Below are 21,075 nucleotides of genomic sequence, written 5' to 3'. Positions count from 1 at the left end.
GTTTTAAAATGGGTATGATAATCTGAGATTTCCATGATGGAGGGATGTGCCCGCTAATCATAACAGAATTAATTAAATTTAAATAATATTCAGTGACACCATAACAATTATTTGAAAGAAATGAGTATGGTATGCCATCAGCGCCCGGTGCAGAGTCTTTTAAGTAACTAAGTACAGATGTTAATTCAGACATGGTAAATGGTGAGTTTAATCCGTCGCGATCATCGTTATATGAAATAGAAATAGGAATTATGTTATCTTCAGGAACTGAGGCTGGGGCTAGTTTGTCCATAAATTTACATGCAACTGATAATGGCATTGTATGAGTTACGGATGGGTTAAAGGCTGATCTAAATTTTTTAATATTCTGCCAAACCAGAGTAGAACTAACATTAGGGCATAAAGAAGAACAAAATCTTTGCCACCCTTCTAATTTTTTCTCTTTAAGAATTTTCTTCGAAGCTTGTGACACCTGACAGTAAATGTCAAAATTCTCAGTTGTCATTGAATTGCAATAATCTTTTTCAGCTTGTTTTCTTTTCCAGACTGCTTTAGAACAATCTTCATCCCACCAGGGTGGCGAAGGAATTTTATCGGGCCTGCTTTTTCGAATAGGAAAAGATTCGTCGGCAGCTTCAATAATTAGTTTTGCCAAAGCCTCGGCGCAAACTGGCTCCTGTCCTCTACAAACTTTAGGCAAAGTAGATAATCTTTTGTCAACATTAGACTTAAATAAAGTCCAGTCCGGGCTATTGAGTTTATATTTTAAACGTGTAGTGTATGTATCTATTAAATAGATATATATGAACATTGTCTCACGTATGCCAGTAGAGAGGGTAGCTGTCAAAGTCAGTTTGGTGACGTACGAGATACGGATCGGACGTGCAGCCCTGCTCGGAGCTGGTGTAGTGGTGAGCCAGTGCGTTAAATAGCCCTTGAGGTTCTTACAAACATTACAAGTGGCGACGAGAATAAAGGTGAAAGGCGTGTAAAAAAAAAATAATAATAAATAAAAAGGGAAAAAGGTAAAGAAAGGTAGTGACCATTCCAATCTTGTGTTATATATGTGACGAAAACAATTAGGTAAGTCCTATCATAGATTTTATTGCAACGCGGCAAAAAAAAGTTATAATTAAAAAAAGTATTTATAAATTCGTAATATAGATGGAAATTCATTTAAATTGTGAGACTAAATATAAATGAAAGTTTAAACTAGGTACTAGCTTTTGTTAACATATAGCAATCATTTATTGAATGTAATACTTAGTGATTTAATGTTGTTATGGTACGGGACATACAGAAAATATGGTTCTTAAATTACAAAGCTCATTTTATAAAAATATATCAATAACAATAATTTTAAAGTACTTATACAAAGTGGTAAAATATAATTAAGTGCGTAGTTTGTGTTATTGCGCATTATCAATTGTCAATTGTTTTTTATGTTTATTAGGTCTTTATTATTCTTTTATTTATTGCGTTGCGTGCATTATTTTTACATTGTGCCAAGAATGTTGAAATATTAAATTAAAAAATTAAAAAGTATAAAATTAAATTTTATAGATATTGCTATTTATATTTATTACAATTATAATCATAAAATATTAAAGCATAATACAGTATTTGCAAGTTTACTTGATATTAATTTATTTAATAATATTAGTACGAGATTGCATTAGAGATATATTTTACTGTTTAGTTTTTACTTTGCTTAAAGTTTTATTTTATTATCATTTTGGATTGGATAATTCATATATATAATGTAATATTATATATATAAGCAAATATAATAATTCATACTAAAATAAATAATTTACATATACCTTTGTGTGCGTGCGATACATATACATGTATATACATATACGTGCGATATATGAGAATGACAGAAAATAACGGTCTTAATTAATTATTTGTAGATACCTATTGATTTCATTTTTATATTTCTAATAAAAATAGCTTGAGTATAAAGCTTATATGCTAAAAATACTAACTTAGAAATCAATTGTGATGATAGATTAGAATTTCATATTTCGTTTTCGTTTAGCAAGTACCTACATTTAGATTTCCATTAAATTGGATGTGCTTCGGGATTCCATTAAATTGGAATTGCATCGGGATTCCATTAAATTGGAATTGCTTCGGGATTCCATTAAATTGGAATTGCATCGGGATTCCATTAAATTGGAATTGCTTCGGGATTCCATTAAATTGGAATTGCTTCGGGATTCCATTAAATTGGAATTGCTTCGGGATTCCATTAAATTGGAATTGCATCGGGATTCCATTAAATTGGAATTGCTTCGGGATTCCATTAAATTGGAATTGTATTGAACTGCGGGATTCCATTAAATTGGAATTGCTTCGGGATTCCATTAAATTGGAATTGCTTCGGGATTCCATTAAATTGGAATTGCTTCGGGATTCCATTAAATTGGAATTGCTTCGGGATTCCATTAAATTGGAATTGCACCGGGATTCCATTAAATTGGAATTGCTTCGGGATTCCATTAAATTGGAATTGCATCGGGATTCCATTAAATTGGAATTGCTTCGGGATTCCATTAAATTGGAATTGCATCGGGATTCCATTAAATTGGAATTGTATTGAACGGCGGGATTCCATTAAATTGGAATTGTATTGAACTGCGGGATTCCGTTAAATTGGAATTGCATCGGGATTCCATTAAATTGGAATTGCTTCGGGATTCCATTAAATTGGAATTGCATCGGGATTCCATTAAATTGGAATTGTATTGCACTGCGGGATTCTATTAAATTGGAATTATATTGAACTACAGGATTCCATTAAATTGGAATTATATTGAACTACGGAATTCCATTAAATTGGAATTATATTAAATTACAAAATTGCATTAAATTTGAATTACTGACAAGCCTTCTATTAAATTGGAATTATATTGAACTACGGAATTCCATTAAATTGGAATTATATCAAATTACAGAATTGCCTTAACTTTGAATTACTGACAAGCCTTCTATTAAATTGGAAGTAACTATATGACGTTTGAATTCAATTAAATTTAATTACAAATAATTGAGACTTCTATTAAATTAAATTTAAATTTAGTAAAAATACCTAATTGAGTTATTTTAAATGACAAGTCGTTTAATACAAACAATAATGACAAAAGCCTCTTGAGAAATTGGATCTTGATGGTGATAATACGTCGGTGAACCTGAGATGAGAGGAACGGAAGCGATCACCGAGAATTTATTTCGAAACCGCTGATATCATGAATTCAGCCAATTCAGCCTAGTGTTTTTTTTATTTATATGTAAAAATGATGGCATTAAAAAAGGAATAATTATTATTATGGAAAAAAGACAAACAAATTGAGTTTCTTACCAGATCTTTGCTGAGAGTTGTAGTTTAAGAAAAAAATATTGTAACTGACAATTTGTAAGTACCATCGTAGTTTTATACAAAATAAATATATTTCATTTCAAAGAAACGGGCTACATTTTTATTCTTAGGTGAAGCTGCCTACAAGAGATATTATATTATCTTCCTGGAGCAAACGCTGAGTTGGCAGAAAATGTTGATAAAATTACACTTGAAAAAGTGATTACAGTAGCTTATACTTTAGAAATTATAAATTGTCATGTAGAAAGTTATGAACAAAAGGAAAAAACTAATGTAAATTAAGTGAATTTAATTAAAAGATGCAAAGATAATAATTTAAGATTTGCTAAGGAAGGAGAAAAGTCTGACAAAGAGCAAGGAGCTTTCTGCAAAAGAAAAGAAATGGTGAAAATTTTGATCATTATCAAAGGAGTTATAGAAGTAAAATTTGTAAACAAAAAACGTAAAATATAACGCAGAACTATTCGTATTATTGAAAATGGCCCTCGAAATTTAGTGGTTCACATCAATGCAATTGGGCGTATTAAAATAACATAAATAACATTGATCAGACACCCTAGATCGAATTCCAATAAATATTTTAATAAAACCAGTTATGCAATCCTATCAAAGAATACCGATATCGAATATTAGAAGAAAGGACAGAGAAAATTGAAAGAATTGCTAGATTTAGAGATAATAGGAGGAGTACATAAACCTTCACCGTGGACTTCTCCAATAGTTTCGATTTTCAAGGACACTTTACTAATAAGCGGAAGAGTATTTTATGTATGCGCTAATGTCTGGAAGTATTCGTTCAATTTCAATCAATATTTTAAAATAAGTTCTACTTTAAAATAGGCTATAAATAATTAGAATAGGGTTACCTAAACGAAACGTCTTGCGCACCAATGTAACTCCTCATTGACCTCCCTAATCCAGCAAGTCTGGTAAATAAACGAAGTCTTTAAAGTGGTTTATTGGGTGGTTCTAGAGCTAGTCAAAGATGTTAACATTTATTTTGGAAACGACTGACCTGAACATGGAATATAATGAGGTTTCATACACACACTCATAGAGTGTTTTTATTTGGAAACATTGTAATTTCAGTACATTTTGTGAAATTAATTACTAAATATTTTATAAATTAAAAAAGGATAATTCATCATATTCCTATCTTGGCGAACGCTGCAAAAATGGTTATAATTATGTAGAAGTCGTGTATGGCACTATTGATTATCATGAAAAGTTCTACAGAGTATCCGCGACAGCATATGTCTATCTTTTGCGTGTAACCGCAATTACTCATTTTATGTTTTAAAAATTTTAACATTTTAAGTTGATGGTTCGAAGGGTTTAATAGATATCAAATATAATATTTATTCAAATAAATTCTTTTAAAAACTCATGCATCTAAAATAGATAAAATTTCCTGTTAAACCTTAGTATGTAATTAGGATTAATAGTTTGGAAGAGATTATGAGTATAACTCTTTGCAGGATCATTAAAATGAAGTATGCACGATAACATTTTTGTTTAATGGGCTTACTAGAATACAATCCATAGCTAAAATTTGTAGGTAGTTATTCTGTTTCTATGTCTGTTGTAATCATAGGATAACATATTCCATATTTTAATTTGAAATGTTTGACAATAAAATATAACTTGTAATTTTAACGGGGAAGGTCAACGAATATGATTAGATACTTGCATTTGTATAACAGACGAAAGCATAGAATGGGAAGAGTGGAGACGTGAAGTGTACGAGCGGAGATAGTGAGTTTGCTTGGTATATCATCAATCTTTTATCCACTATTCACCACTGTCGGAATTGAGCGCCAAAACCGAGATGTTTAAAACGACTTAAAATAATTTAGAAAAAAGAGGGAAAGAATATGGAGACCGGAAAAGAAGAGCGTAAAAACCATAATAGGTGGAAGGTAAGAAAGTATAGCTAAAATAATAACACACCGCACATAATAAAATAATTTGTGGGACGGGATATAATAATAAGGAATAAAGAAACTGGCTAAAGACTTCGAGAAACATAAGTCAATAAAAGCGTGTGATAGAGCAATGAAAAGCGGTTGAATATGAAGACTTGTCAATCGAAGAATCGACAGTTAAAGAATAAAATATACTTAAATAATATTATTGATTTCAAAATTAAAACAAATGGTTTGAATAAGTAAAACAAAAAATGAAAATAAGATATTACTTAGATTGGAAATTATGTATATATAAGTAAATGAAATTTGTTAAAAAGGAAGGGATGTAGTGTATGTATCTATTAAATAGATATATATGAACATTGTCTCACGTATGCCAGTAGAGAGGGTAGCTGTCAAAGTCAGTTTGGTGACGTACGAGATACGGATCGGACGTGCAGCCCTGCTCGGAGCTGGTGTAGTGGTGAGCCAGTGCGTTAAATAGCCCTTGAGGTTCTTACAAACATTACAAAACGGAAGGATCTTTTGAATGTATGTGGTTTAAGATGGGGAAAAGAGATCAGCAATGGCATATGATCACTGCCATATGAATAAGGCAATGATTGCCATGTAAGAATAGATGCAAGATCAGGAGTGCATATAGATAAATCTGGCACACTATCACCTTGTTCAGGCTTAGTTCGCCGAGTAGGTGTTCCAGTATTAAGTACACACAAACTATTTATATCTAAGATTTCTAATAAAGATTCTCCATAACATGTAGATTTTGAACTTCCCCATGTAACATGTTGACAGTTTAAATCACCTAATAATAAAAATGGCTTTGGTAATCTGCTTAGAAAGACATTTATTTCAGATAAGATTGCTGAAGAAGGATTAGGAATATACATAGAAATTATATTTACATTATATACATAAGCTCCAATAACACATATACCTTCACTATGGGATGGCAATATAAGTGGAGTAAAGGAGACTGAATTGTGTATGAGTATGGCGACTCCACCATACCCATCAGGCCTGTCTTCTCTGAGACATGAAAAACCTGGAACTCTAAAAGAGTAACCTGGTTTTAACCATGTCTCAGACAGAGTAACGACTATAGGGCTATATTTATTAATTAAGTGTATTAAATCACTTTTGTTGCTAACTATGCTGCGGCAATTCCATTGGACTATGTTGGTTAACTTGTCCATCTTGGTTTTGCGCATTATTCATTTCATTTATTAAAAAGGCAGCGTTGTCCGGTTTTACAATATTTAACTTTATTAAAGTATTAATTAATTCATTTATGATATCTTTTACAGAAAAATGTTCAATTGTACTTTTTGCAATAGCAGAACCATTGGGTGCAGAAAGATTTGGGCTATAATCTTTAATAAGAGAGTTATGAGCTAATTTGTCATATCCTCTCACTTGTTTAGGTGGTACACGTGGTTTCAAAAATATTGTTTTTTTTGTAGATGTATTAGTACTTGAGTGTGGTGCTGTGGAAAGAATAGATTCGGAATGTAATGTGTTTGGTTCAGAAAGTAAGACTTCGGCATATGACCTGGAAATAGGGGGATGTATTTTAGAGGCTTCAAGATGCAACTTTGGGCCATTGTCAGCTTAATCCTTTTTTGTCTTTCAAATTCTGGGCAACATTTATTTATAGCAAAGTGAGATCCTGAACATGAACAGCAGTACGCATTAATTTCAATGACACTACAAGTGTCTCCTGTATGTTCCTGACCGCATTTATAGCAACGTGGTTTAGATCTACAATGCACCTTAGTATGACCATATTTACAACAATTATAACATTGTATAGTTGGATAGATATATAGTTCCACACTTAATGAATTATAGCACATGAAAATTCTCTTAGGTAATATCTGTCCATCGAAGGTCAGTACTACAGATTGAGAGGGTTTCCATACAGGTGATCCTTCAACAATTACCTTATAATTCAGCCTACGCATATTTATAACATCACCACAACCAATTGGTACTGATATATTCGACTTAATTTCTTCTTCAGACCATTCTGAGGGAACTCCTTTTACTATGCCGACTCTCGTAACATTAAATGATGGAATAAAAGCTTTTAACTTGTTTTGTTCTAATAGGGGGCTCAAAACAAATTTATTAGCATCTTCATAGTTGGTAAATGCCATACTTATTCTATTGCGACCTATTCTTTTAAGACTGCCATTAACAATATTTTTAATCACATTATTATTTTTTTTGAGGAAATTACCAAATGTAATAGGGTGGAGTGTGGCACCGTCAGACAAAGATTGTGTAACTTTTTGAACATGTACAAGGAAAGGAGCATTATCTGTTTCAATATAATAACGAATGCGCCTAGTTGGTTCTGCACTAACTGTATCCTGGGTATTAGATACTTCCAAATTTGAGGTGTTACATACATCTGCGGGTGAAGATTCCAATGGAGGAGAGCTAATATCAACTTTTTTATGGGCTCTATGTTTTTTCTTTTCATTTCCACTAGATTCCTCACTTAAGCACATGCAGCTACGATTTGAATTATTATGGTGTTTTGATTTATCGGTCCTTTTCTTTTTATTGCAGTTTTTACAAAATTTGCGCGCAGCTTTAACACGTTTCCTTTCAGACCTGATAGAACTATCAGTGTCCATACTGGATTCGTTCTGTATTACAATATTAACTCCGACCTGGGGGATTTCAGGTCCCCCAGGATCGAAGGTACCATCCTCCGCCATAAAATAATTTAAAAGACTTACCCAAGTGAGATATTTACAAAACTATATATAATAAGATAAACTAATAAAAATATATTTACAATACACTACTTAACTGATCTTTAAACTACTAAAAAATAAATAAAATGAAAAATCTCAAAAAAAGGCGCCCGCCAAGTTGAACGTTTCCCGCGCTTTTTTTCTATCTAGTATTTTATAAGTAGTCATAGGCAGCCGTTTTTAGGCGGCCGTCGGCGGAGTTCTCATGTTATATCTGCCTTATTTGTTTTTATCTTAATTAATAATAGTTAAAAGTAGTTAATTTGATAAACAAACTCAATAGAATTGCATGCAATTTCTAGTTGTATTTTTATCGAAACACTTTTTATGAGTATCTTAATGTTAGTTTTAAAATTTATCTTACAAGGTTTTGTACCAACTAAATATTTAATATCACGTTTTATTTCTAATAAACAGCAATATACTTTATCGTTATAAACACTATCTGAAACTAATTTTTATTTTCACAATACATAATCATTACTTACGATTCTTTTTTATTATTTCTACTTATTAAAATGCGTTCTAATGCACATAGCATATTTGGCATGACCGAAGCCAGGGCAGTATTTAGAGTTTCAAACCCTATATGCCCTGTAGCATTACCATGAGTTGGCATAGAAACGCCACTATAGAAATGGTAAATAGAAAACTATTGTCATTTTGCTAGTGAATAACATAACTACTATCGTTACGGTATTTCTTGACAACGTCTGTCAAATTAATGACTCATGGGACCGAATTTGTATGGCAATAGATCATAATGACATTCGCTAGCGATTTGATTTCGATGGGTTTTTTACGTATCGAGTTACGTCACTACGGATTTTAGTTCTACGAGTAACCACCAGAAGCGCTGTACAATTTTTCATACATTTATTTTACGCAGTCGCTAGCGAGTAATACTTTTGTAAACTCATGGTAGTCCTACAATCTTTAAGTAATAGACAGATAATGTCATAGTCGTAGTGACAAACAGTTGTTTGTTTTAAACCCATCGCGAAAACCCAATGATCGTTTTCCGACGAAATAGAAAAAAATAGGTTGATGACACAGAAATAAAAATGTATGGTCTAAAGTAGCTCCAGTACATGCTGCATTAGCATAAATTAACATTGTAAGTACTTATAGGAAGCTTTTAAAAAAAATGTGGATTTGCTATAGCGAAAAAGAGGTCATCAGATTTTCTAACATTATAACTTTACTTATCATATCTGAACCACCTGAATTAATCACTAAATAAATCGAGAATAGGTCTGTCCGAATTTTGCAAACCATTTAGCATTGCAAAGCACCGTTACTGTTCGTTAATTTAGCGAGGCTGAAATGTTGAATGCATTTCAAACCATTGCAATTTGGCTAACGCCAGAGGCGTTGGCTTATTGGGTGTGGGGTGTCATCCACAACTTGCCCACTATGTCCGTATTCCCGTTTGCTCCACAATAGCAATTAGAATGTCAATCGGTGATTTCGATGAAAATTTCGAAGTTTCGCATATTGCATGTTGGCTTGGAAGCAAATCGTTTTTACGATTGTTGTTTTTGGACACGGCAACGCATGAATTGTTGATAAAACTTTATGTATGATAAGGATGGTAGTTGAAGCAGCATTTTTTTAATTGAAATCAAATTGAATATGGTCGTTTTGTAAGTACGTGTACTATAAATATATTTATGTTAGTTACAGAAGCGTTGCTACCGGTAAAAACTAAGTTAGGACGCCTTGTTATTTGCAATGTATTAAATATATTTCAATCAAATTAAAGGCGGTAGAAAATGGTGCCACTCCGGAACCACCACCGCCAACAACAACATTATTTTGGTTTGAAGGATGTGGTGACGGAGACACAAATATTCGAGGCGTTCTAACTTATCCTCGGGGGTAGCAACGCATCAGTGGCCAACCTCAGGTAGGAGTCTAATCCTATTTGGGGTTAATTATTATATAGATGTGTAATAAAAGAAGAAAGAAAGAATAAACATATATGATACATATAAACATATACATACATATATAACACAAAAATAATGAACCAAATGCTTCATGCGTACATAATATACTTTGACTTAATTAGATTTGAATGTGTAGCGGCAAAGCACCTGGTAATTAAGCTATACCTACATTTACGGATACACTTCTGTGGACGTGCTAAACATAAAACTTTATGTATAAAAAACCTCACTCACACAACATAAAACCAATCTAGTTCTGAAAACCCACAATTAGCAATTTCATACGCTAATTACTATCAAACAGATTTCAGTTCGTTGTACTGGAAAATTGGAAAGCTTATAGAATCCTTGCTTTTGACATATTCATAAACTCCAATTAATAGAATTTATAAAGCCGTGTTATTTTATAAGCAACACATTTTCTGTACCTACATTTTTAGTTAAAAATTCATTCGTTCATAGATACGAGCATTCTTTCTGTTAAGCAAGAAAAATCTTAAGAGAATCTTTGACCATCGACGTCGTCATCAACCCATTATTGTCTCACTGCTGGCACGGGTCTCCTCTCAGAATGAGAAGCATTTCGAGTTCGAACCACAAAAGGTTTTGTCAACTTCAGATTGTTTATTAGGGTTCTGTACCCAAAGGGTAAAAACGGAACCCTATTACTAATAGCCGCCGCTGTCTGTCCATCTGTCACAGGGCTCTATCTCCTTAGCAGTAATAGATATACACTTGAAATGTTTACAGAGTGTGTAGGTATGACGGTGGCTGTTATAACAACAAACACTAAAAATACGAAAAACGTTTTAATTAAATGGAAATCGCCATACAAGAACCGCCATTTTTCGACGTTTTGCATTCTATCTATTGAACAGTTCAAATTTTTACAATGCATTGACTTCATTAATACATATTAACAAGTGAGAGTGCAGAGCCCGACCGGGGCATCGCGCTCGGGGGACTCCGGTTGTGTTCCATTGGAGATCCCGGAGTTCTCCACCAAGCGCTGAGGACGGCCACCGGGGGGGATTTAGTGCGGTAAAAATCCCACATAACCCGGCGTCGCTCCCACGTCGTGCCGGGTACCTTTTGAAGGTTTCCCCCTCGTAAACAATAAAAAAGGTATATGCTTCAAAAACAAATGATGTTCAAACAATATTATCCCATTTTATCCTCATAGTGCTTATTTACGCTATATAAAGTACCTATGTGTAAAATTCCAACACTCTGAAGTTCAACGGTTTCGGTTTGCGTTGACAAAGACAGTCATCTCGATGTGTTATAGATATGTATAATGTATATATTATATAATGCATGTGTAATCTCCTTTTAATTTCCTTTATTTTGATATCTATACTCGATAGGTTTGATTAACTTTTTTTTAAAATGTGTTACTATTTCGCGCCAAAACTCCGCCATTTTAGTTTTTTTTTTTTCTAACACCTATCTAAGGACACTCGGGTCATTGCGACGAATGTAATGACACCTTAAGTGTCGAAATTCATATAGCCGTTTGTTAGATCCGACCAAATAAAGAAAGACAAACATAGAAGATACGCGCGAAAAACATAACCCTTACTTGGCAGTCGGGTAAAAATTAAAAAAAAAATTGATGGTACGGAGCCCACCGGTGTACGAATTCGATTTGCACTTGGCCAATTATTGTTTACCTTTCTAGCACGCCGTCTTCAAATCATGCAAGACCAAGGAGAAGCGCGAGCACTGGCTGGACCACGCTGACGACAAGTTCGATGGCGGGCTCATTGAGGACATAAAGAGCCTGCTCCGAGTTCTCGTGCTGTTCATCCCCTTACCTGTGTTTTGGGCGTTATTTGACCAACAAGTATGAAAAAGACCTAAATTCATTTTTATCTTCTTGTTTTTTGTTACCCATAATTTTCAATCATTAACATAATAGGAACACTAGTAGTATCTATTCGTAAGGGGCTATTCAAGTATTACGTAAGCAGATTTATTACAAATATTTACCCCCCCCCCATCCCCCTTGTCAGCAAAAGTAAGCAAAGATCTTACCCCCCCTCCCCCATTCTTACGTAAACATTTTTCAATTAATGGATTGTTTTTTTTAATTATAATTATAATGTAAACAAGTAAATAACTAACGATGACGTAATCATCATCTAGACTCCCCTATCCCCCATGTCATCAAAAATAAGCAAGGCTAAGACCCGACCCCCCCCCCCCCCCCATAGTGCTCACGTAATACTTGAACGGTTACTAAATAACACTACTAATTGTTGCTATAGTGATCGAAGCCCGTAATATAAAATTTACTATACAAGACTATGCAAACATATGAAAACACATTTACTCCTTCCTATTTGTCTTTCTATTTGCATTTGATTAAGAATAATTACAATGTACCTATTATTCTTGTTTATTTATAACATGTATCTTGATTATTTAAATTCTTATTTAAACACTATTCTCTTCTCTTGGCTGTAATTTAGATGAATAATGTACGTCAAGGAATTAAATAAAGTAATGGTAAATGGATTTTCTCTTTTGTAGGGTTCTAGGTGGACTTTCCAAGCGGACAGAATGCAACAAGATATCGGTAGTTGGACCTTAAAAGCCGATCAGATGCAAGTCCTAAATCCACTTCTCATTTTAGTCTTTATTCCCTTATTTGAAGTAGTAAGTATTGGATCAATGCTTGAAACTTTTAACGTTAATATTGTAAATTCATTTGTTTAATATGATTTTTAATTTGCAGGCAATTTATCCATTTTTGACCTGGTGCAAACTTATACGAAAACCCCTGCACAAAATGATTTGGGGAGGTGTGCTAGCTGCTTGTGCATTTGTTATATCTGGGGTCGTAGAATTGAATCTTTTGGTTTGTATAAATATCTTTAGTAGAATTGTGTAGCTCGCGAGTGAGTGATATAAAAGATATATATCTTCACCAAAGAGCTAATCACTCATCAACTCCGACGGATTTGAATTATATCTTTATATCCGCATCACATGGTTTAGTTCATAGATTCAAACGATTCCGGATATAAGATCTTCTTCAACTCAACAGTGTTATACTAGCTCGCGAGTGAGCGATGAGTCAAATGAGCGACTGACTGAGAGTGAGTAGTGAGCCTGATTCGAGTCAAATGCGTTGATTGAGATATATAACAGTTACGGTTACGTATTAAACACTAAATTAAAATATTTTATTGCTAAGAACATGGAAACCGGGATATACAAATAGCGTTGGCTGTGATAATTCATATATAATTTCTTGCCAGTTTTGTATTAATTATAGGAATCAAAAATGTTGTCAAAACATTTTGATCTGATTCTCTGATATACTGATATAAAATGTCGCGTATCTTTACAGAGCTACTGAGCTAAAGTGAGCTATTGAGCTAAAAGAGTGATATATATCACTGAGTTCAAAAGATATATATCACTCTTTTCACTTTAGTGATACATTTTGCGCAACTCTAATCTTTAGTATTTTTAATGGGGACTATTTTCTAATTAAAACTAACTTCCACTTTTTCATATTTCAGCCGACTTACGGTACGCCAGTTTCAGAAGGTTTGGCGCAGTTGAGAGTATACAACGGATACAACTGCAACTTTACTTTGCACACAAATTACATGACCGAAGACACCGTTAATAGCACGGATGGCTTTATGATTGGACCTTTGGACGTTTATGAAAATCTTAAAATTGAAGCTGACAAATTCCTAGAATTACCTTATTCGCTCCAAGGACAAAATGATACTGAATGCGCAGGTATATCACATACAGGACATTTCCGGTTGTTGGAGAAAAAGGCAAATTCATTCTTCATCAATAATAAAGGAGTTTCAAATTTTACGGACAATAACGACAAAGCCATCGATGGTTTTCATATCAGGTAAATAAAATAACATTCATATTAAGTATTTTTCCTTAAAAAATCTTACATGTGTATTATTTAATTCTTAATCATAAAACGTTCTATAACTCATCATGTACGTTACTGCAATGTTCTTGCGAATAATAATCACGATAGATTTTGTTCCAAAAGTTAAACATTCCTGTTTCTGATTTCGAATCAATCATCTTGGTATGTTTTTGAATTAAAAGCAAATTATCTTCCCTTTCCGTCATAGGTAACCACGTGATGTTACCACCATAGTTTGCTGGTGTCGGGTCACCAAATTTAGCAAAGTTTGCCCACATTTTCGCAATTTGTTTTATAAATCTTCTATCTCGGTTATCCACGTCGTCTTTTATTTTAACATAATTTTCCCACAGTGGTTCACATTTCAATACGTAGCACGATTCGTCACCATGTGCAGCACCCTTAACTTTTGTTTGTATACCGGCCAATGATGTGGATTTCATTACATTGAAATTACCGACATAGTTAAATTTGTACACAAATACTTTTCTATTATTATTCTTGACGTGAGTTTTTATAAATTTGAAAATTGGATATTTGTGAATATCTGACGTATATTTCAAAAACTCTTGAAGGGCTATATCAGGGTACTTTTTGAAATATCTCTGTTTGATTTTGCCCGCGATAGTAGTAAATGATTTTGTGGTGTCATTGTAACTGCATCCATTTAAAAAGGGAACCATGTATTTAAAATACTTGCCTAAATACTTCAGGTAGGAGGGGTTGTGTATAAATGGTAACGCTTCTGACAGGCTCTCTTGTGTCGATAATCCTGCTAGAATCGGTATATCAAATTTTTCATTGTTACTATTCTCATACTCGTCAAAGTTTATTTTACCAATTGAAGGTTTAAAAGGCACTATCGGTCTTTGAGAGTTTATGATGTCCTTAGAAGAATATATTTTATTTGATGCCGTGACAAGAGCAATCGTGGGCGCCGTCATGTGATCTTTGTAACCTGCCTTTTTAATTTCCTTTTCGAACTTACTTGCTTCTAATGTATTATAATCTTGGTAGAGGGACGGAGAAAACATTGAACCACTTTGAATAATTATTTTTTGAAATAATTTCCTGTACTTTGTGAGCAATAATAACGAGGCCAATGTAGCTCCTGAGCCGCCACCCATGAGCGTAATTTGCTTCTTGTCACCACCAAAATATTTAACGTTATTCCGTATCCACTTTAAGCCAGTTATAATATCCCTTAACCCCATATTGCTATTGGGGTCTGATTCATTTAGTTTTAGGAAACCAAACGCTCCAATTCTATGGGTGAGACTTATAAATAGGACGTCATGTTCTATCAAAAAATCGGAACCGTATACGTGACTAAAGCTCGAAGTAAATGCATATCCATGGATCCACACGATAACAGGCTTTAAATTTTGTTTATTATCTTGAGGTAGGTGTGGTGTATAAATGTTCAAATGAAGACAATCTTCGTAGCCGTAAAGAGCGTGCTTGTGAACGATGTGCGCTTGTGCACAAGCACCATGATATTCGGTTGTTGCATCAAACGGTTTGCTAAATCTTGTTAGGGGTTTTGGATTCTGAAATCTCAGGCGTGCGACCGGAGGCTTTGCGTAGGGCACGCCATAAAACGCGTAATACCATTTTTGTTCGAACAAAGTCATTTCCTTTACTCCGATGATAACTCCTTGCTTTATATTTACTTCCACGTAACACTTTAATTGAACAAATAATGATGACAAAATATAAAACGAAATAAGCATTATGGTAAAGTTTTTATGAAAACGTTAGGCCAGCGGCCGTTATCGAAAATTTTCTCTGCCATTTAATGTTTACACTCGCCTACTTTATCAAAACCAGTTGTTACGTTCTGCTTCACTAGAAATTATAAGATTAAATGAAACTTAAATTAAAGTTTAAATTTTCAGGTTTTTAGAGGAAATCTGCGTGGTTTCCTTAATTTTTTTTTTCATATAGATATTAATAAATTATATGCGTGCGAATGCATAAGAAAACATCGAATATAATGGTGTTATACCAACTACATTTTTTTCAGATTTTTGGCAAATATCAATGATGTAGTCAGAATGCAAGTCTTGAATAACAAGAAGAATAGGACAATGCTTGATATACCAAGCACCAACTCTAGCCAAGTGTCGATAGTGAGAGGAACATACGATATCATTATAAACGGGGACAAGGTGCTGAGGGAATACTCATTCAAAGCCGGGGCTGTGTACACCATCAATGTGTACGAGGACACCACGGGAAGCTATGTGAGTACTAATTATATAATCCTGACAACCCTTTTAACTCGCATTGGGTCTGGTCGGTAGAATTTTGTAATCGGTTCCATAGTATCTTCCTTATGAGTAACTTTCAGATCTCAAATTCGGATGATAACCCCGAATAACATAATATTGTATTAAAAAATCTAAAAATATTCACACTTGCAACTAAATATAATGATAATTCTTCATAATATATATTGTCAAATTGTGATCTTTGGTAAGTAACATTTTAATGGACTGAGTAAGACAGTACTCAGTGTGTTATGATATAATTTGTAACATCAGAAAAATGAGAAAATAATCGGATATTAATCGGTGGTTTGTTTCCAAAATATTCCATTTTATTTTTTTATATTGTAAGGGAATGCTCATCAGTCAGAGGCAGTAAGTATTTTTTATTAATGCTCAAAATCTGCCGAAATGTTATACAAACGGAAATTCCGTTGTAGCGTCCTACCGCCCATCTCAGACTTTACCCGTACTAGATCTGAGTTAATGATACATTAAAACTATAGATACTTTACATGCCCACTAAACAACACAAAAATGCGAGCGCTTTCACACACACATGCACATTTTTAGGGTTCCGTACCCAAAGAGTATAAACGGAACCCTTATATCAATGATGTGAGTATTAAAATATGGAATTTCATCAGATGGCGAACGCAGTAATGATCACGCCGCCGAATACCGTCCACATACTGTGGCTGATACCTCAATACGTGGTGATGACGATGGGCGAGGTGATGTTCTCGGTCACGGGCCTCGAGTTCTCGTTCACGCAAGCGCCGGCCAGCATGAAGTCGGTGCTGCAGTCGGTGTGGTTGCTCACCGTCGCGTTCGGAAACCTCATCGTGGTGCTCATCGTTGAAGGAAACTTTTTGGATGCACAGGTCAGTACATTTTTTTATTTATGATTATAGTAGCAGATAAGCATGCAGTCCACTTGCAAATGGCTACTGCCGCCCATTGATTAAGCCCAGATAAGATTAGATTCCTATACGAGGTCGACCACAGCTGCACCTCTACCACAGGACTAAGCTATAATGCTTCGAAAAAGTATGTCTCCCTTACCACACTCTTCAAACCAGAATACAGCAGCTTTTAACACTGCTATTATTAAGCAGAAAGAGGTGAGGCGGTGGTGCCGCCGGAGTCGAACCACTGATAGTCCCACCACCTTTAAAGGTTCTAACATCTGAAGGTAGGCATAAGTTCTCAAAGGTTTACCGAATTTTGAAGATTAATACTTAACTTTTACTTAACTCAACATCCTAATTTTATATTCAGTGTCAAATGAACCCCAAGCTTTTTAATTATACAATAATAGCAAAGCAATTTTAAAAATACGCAATTTTAAAAATACTTCTTTTTATAAAAAAAAATATTATTAAAATTTCATGAAGCCTAATTAACCTATATGTTTTATTTGCAGTGGAAGGAGTTCTTCTTGTTCGCCGGCCTCATGTTAATAGATATGTTAATCTTCACTGCCATGGCGATCAGATATAAATACACAGAACTAAAATCAAGTACAGAAAATATAAGTTGTAATGAATTAAAGTCAACAACAAAACCGGCGATCGATTAGCTTTCCCCGCAGCCCTCGGAGGCTGCGTGACGCCACAAACTTTAGGATTTATATTAACAAAAATTGTATATGACTTTAGACGAATGTTATCGCAGAATTCAGTTATATTATGTAATGGGTACTCACGATAGGTAGTTTTTATTCTTTTGATGCTGACTCCTCGATCTATTGCACGACTCATGATGCGAAGCATCAGAGAGTGCTTTACGATCGAAAAATTTTTTTCGCTTCATTTTGGCGGCTATTTTTATTATTATAGCCTTGATAGTTCACGGAATCAAGATATTTTGCATACTATTGTCGAGATAATTTAATGGAGATTAATTCCATACTTTTAAAAAATTGATTTACTGCAATAGAATTGGAAAAAAACACCAAAATAGGTCAAAAAAATTTCCTGTCCGTCATGTGTGAAACCTGAAAACACTGTAACTTGTGAAAAAATCCATCATTTGAGTTAAAAAAAATTTAAAAAATTATAATCGACGATTGTAGGTCACTGAATGCAAATGATTAATTAATTCAGTGTCGTTTAATTGCAATTAATAAAAAACGAAAACTACAAGACTGTATATCTATAGATATTATGTACATTTATTCCACCAGGGGCGCTTGTGCAGTACCTTCTTCCTACTACAGCTGTTTTTTCGGCAATTAATTTTGAATGACTTAAGTTTTTTTTTTTATACGAGTATTTCATAATTAAATGAGCATTATGAGTCGTGCACTTTTGGATTTTCCAAACTTTTTGCATTTATCGCGATCACGGCGTAGTTTCAGCGCTTGGATCGAAGTATTAGAAAATAAAAAACCGCCTATTGTGAGTACCCGTTACGTAATATAAAATGAATTGTTTAGATAAATTCGTTCTAAATAGTAAATTAAACTAACCAAATTAAGATATACCAACGTTTCCGAGCACTCGGAGAATGTTGGTGTGCTTTTAATTTAAATAAGACTTTGATTCTAATGGAATGTCCAGGATTGCCAGGGTACTATTAAAACAGAGGTATTTTCCAGTTGCAACGTAAAGAGATTTAACTTAATGTTTAATATTTTATACTTACGATTATAGTTATGTTTATAAATCATTCCAATTATGTATTAAGTTGTCATTGTTTTCTTTCACTCCTGTTATAAATTATCATATATTATTCTTAAGATTAAAACTATACAAAATGTTTATGTATATTTTATTTCATATTTCCATATAGTGCCAATTTCATGATACACATTAACAAATTTGATTTATAGATTAATTAATTTTCAAGTAATATGTGAGTATGTAAGTTTTCCTTTAAATATCTAGTAGGATATGGTTTAAGATTCTTTATCTCTCAAAAAAATTTACAATCGCTTACTGAGAAATGAGGTTTAACAATAATTCTCGTATTTAATTTTGTGAGCAAAAGAGTGGGTAGGCAGATATTTTTTGCTTGTAAACGTTAGCCGAGTCAGAATTAATTAACAGAAGGCGCCCAGTTACTCCATGTACTTAATTAACTGATCAATGCTATTTTATTTTTCGATTTGATTATGAATGTGTTTACGTTTTGAAGATATTTTTATTTCTGTGTGTTATTTATTTATTACTTTTTTATATATGTGTAAAGTTTTTTTTTTAATTATTATTATTATATTTTATGTATTAAGATAGCCACATGGTTTAATGGGTGCGTTATATCGTAAATATACATAATTATTTTCTTATAAAGAACGACCTACATCATTCACATTATGAAATATCAAGGCGAGGCGTTTTATTGACACGTCTAGAGGAAAGTTAACTATATTTTCTAATTCTACTTTTACTTAGGCAAAGAACAGTCATTACATACCTAGACGTAAATAAAGCTCTTTGCATTTGTGAAGAACTTACTGAAAACATATTACATACCTTCATACGTTCAAGTAGTAAGCATAAATAAGTATAGATATCTCACCGCCTTGTAATTGAAGGAAGCGCTTAAATGGCTGACACATTGTCAGCCGTAGTAATGGCTGTCATGGTGTAATTTACGCAGAACAATGCCGACATGTGCAGTTAAGGGTGCAAAAACACGAAATTAAAGAAAAAGTGTGGAGAAATATCGTTTCATTCGTAAATGTTCTAAAAACTACATTTTTTTAATAATTTTCAAACAAGAAAATGTGATGTGATGTGTGAGTGACAATTTCAATTGTCAAACCTGGTTACATTTTCTTGTTAGGAGTGAGTAATCTTTACTAATCTATGGTGGTAAGGTAGAGTCGCTATAATCAAATTTAACACATGATACTAAACTAACACATAACTTAAAAACTTTTTAAATTCAGATACTGACGTACTTGAATTCCAAAAGTTCATTACATTTTTTTTCAAATAACAACAAACGAAAACAGTTCCACACTTGAAATACAATAAATGCGATAAACCGCAAAATCAGATCGCAAACACTTTGAAATGTGTACAATCTGTTCAGTTAAATGGCGTGGACACATTAGACAATTAGTTTTGGATAATTTGTGTGTTGTTCCCATAGGAGCGAGTCTCGCTGGGGATGAGCCGTGTGACGCCGGTTAACCCTCCTGTTCCGGACTTGATAGGGTCACTTTTGGGATGCTCTCAAAGTTTGTTTGTATTGTACTGTTTATGTTACGGTTGCTACCAGATGCTTTAAAGTAACTTATTTGGGCATGTTTAGAAAAAATATGGTAATGATTTTGTACAAAATCGCCACGTTAGCTAATATATTTCACAAGTCATGCATAAAACGCTATTAACTAAGTAAATTAAAAAAATTCATTTTTGGGTATGATATGTCATGAATACATGATACATACGAGTATTACATAAATACATCAAATAATAAATAATTTATTCAATAATACTAAAACATATAGCCATAACATGAAGGAGTACGATTACTATAACCACGATCATTCCAACCACACCATACATAAATAATTATTAGGTACACATCTTAATGTAATTGTCAAATTAACACATGATATTTATATTACATAGGTACACATAAATATTATTTCATAACTATTCGAGAACACACAAACTTTGAGAACCACATGCAGCTATTGAATAGCACGGGCCTGCAGACGACTTGTTAATAATTGCGTATAATAAATGCTTAAATACAACAAACAGACATACTAATACGGGCTGGGGTATCGACATAATGGGCTCTAATTGTCTTTCCGGCTATTGAAATATTGTAAGCACGAGAACATGAAACCAGTGAAGCTTTGTTTTTAGAAATAAAGAGATTTCTAAAAATAA

At 33.5% G+C, this 21,075-nt stretch overlaps 2 protein-coding genes and 1 long non-coding RNA gene across 4 annotated transcripts in view; 2 read left to right on the top strand and 1 right to left on the bottom strand.

The window, feature by feature from the left end:
- The window catches only part of LOC140743586 (peptide transporter family 1), a 67,359-nt gene extending 49,394 nt beyond the window's left edge, over positions 1–17,965 (top strand). For both annotated transcript variants that reach the window (XM_073074986.1, XM_073074987.1), the window contains exons 7-13: positions 11,715–11,879; positions 12,569–12,694; positions 12,774–12,896; positions 13,567–13,919; positions 15,976–16,195; positions 16,867–17,103; positions 17,646–17,965. In XM_073074986.1, coding sequence (XP_072931087.1) covers positions 11,715–11,879; positions 12,569–12,694; positions 12,774–12,896; positions 13,567–13,919; positions 15,976–16,195; positions 16,867–17,103; positions 17,646–17,801 — 1,380 coding nt within the window. In that variant the 3' untranslated portion in view covers positions 17,802–17,965. The remainder of the gene's footprint in view (positions 1–11,714; positions 11,880–12,568; positions 12,695–12,773; positions 12,897–13,566; positions 13,920–15,975; positions 16,196–16,866; positions 17,104–17,645) is intronic.
- On the top strand, positions 6,907–7,848 carry LOC140743589 (uncharacterized). Its single transcript, XR_012102475.1, has 2 exons — positions 6,907–6,998; positions 7,548–7,848. It is a non-coding gene; the product is annotated as an uncharacterized LOC140743589 (long non-coding RNA).
- Positions 14,003–15,682, bottom strand: LOC140743171 (esterase E4-like). The gene has a single exon (XM_073074226.1). It carries the CDS (start codon positions 15,680–15,682, stop codon positions 14,003–14,005), a length of 1,680 nt encoding a protein of 559 aa, XP_072930327.1.
- Positions 17,966–21,075: the final 3,110 nt, after the last annotated feature.

The sequence above is a fragment of the Epargyreus clarus genome, unplaced genomic scaffold (assembly GCF_041222505.1).
Source record: "Epargyreus clarus isolate Ecla_fem2 unplaced genomic scaffold, WU_Ecla_fem_2.2 ptg000007l, whole genome shotgun sequence".
Taxonomy (NCBI): domain Eukaryota; kingdom Metazoa; phylum Arthropoda; class Insecta; order Lepidoptera; family Hesperiidae; genus Epargyreus; species Epargyreus clarus.
The sequence above is the reverse complement of the archived record's forward strand: the minus strand, read 5'-3'. Positions and strand labels throughout refer to the sequence as shown.

Excerpts from the sequence above, each read along its gene's own strand:
- LOC140743171 (XM_073074226.1), bottom strand. The coding sequence starts at position 15,682 with ATGCTTATTTCGTTTTATATTTTGTCATCATTATTTGTTCAATTAAAG.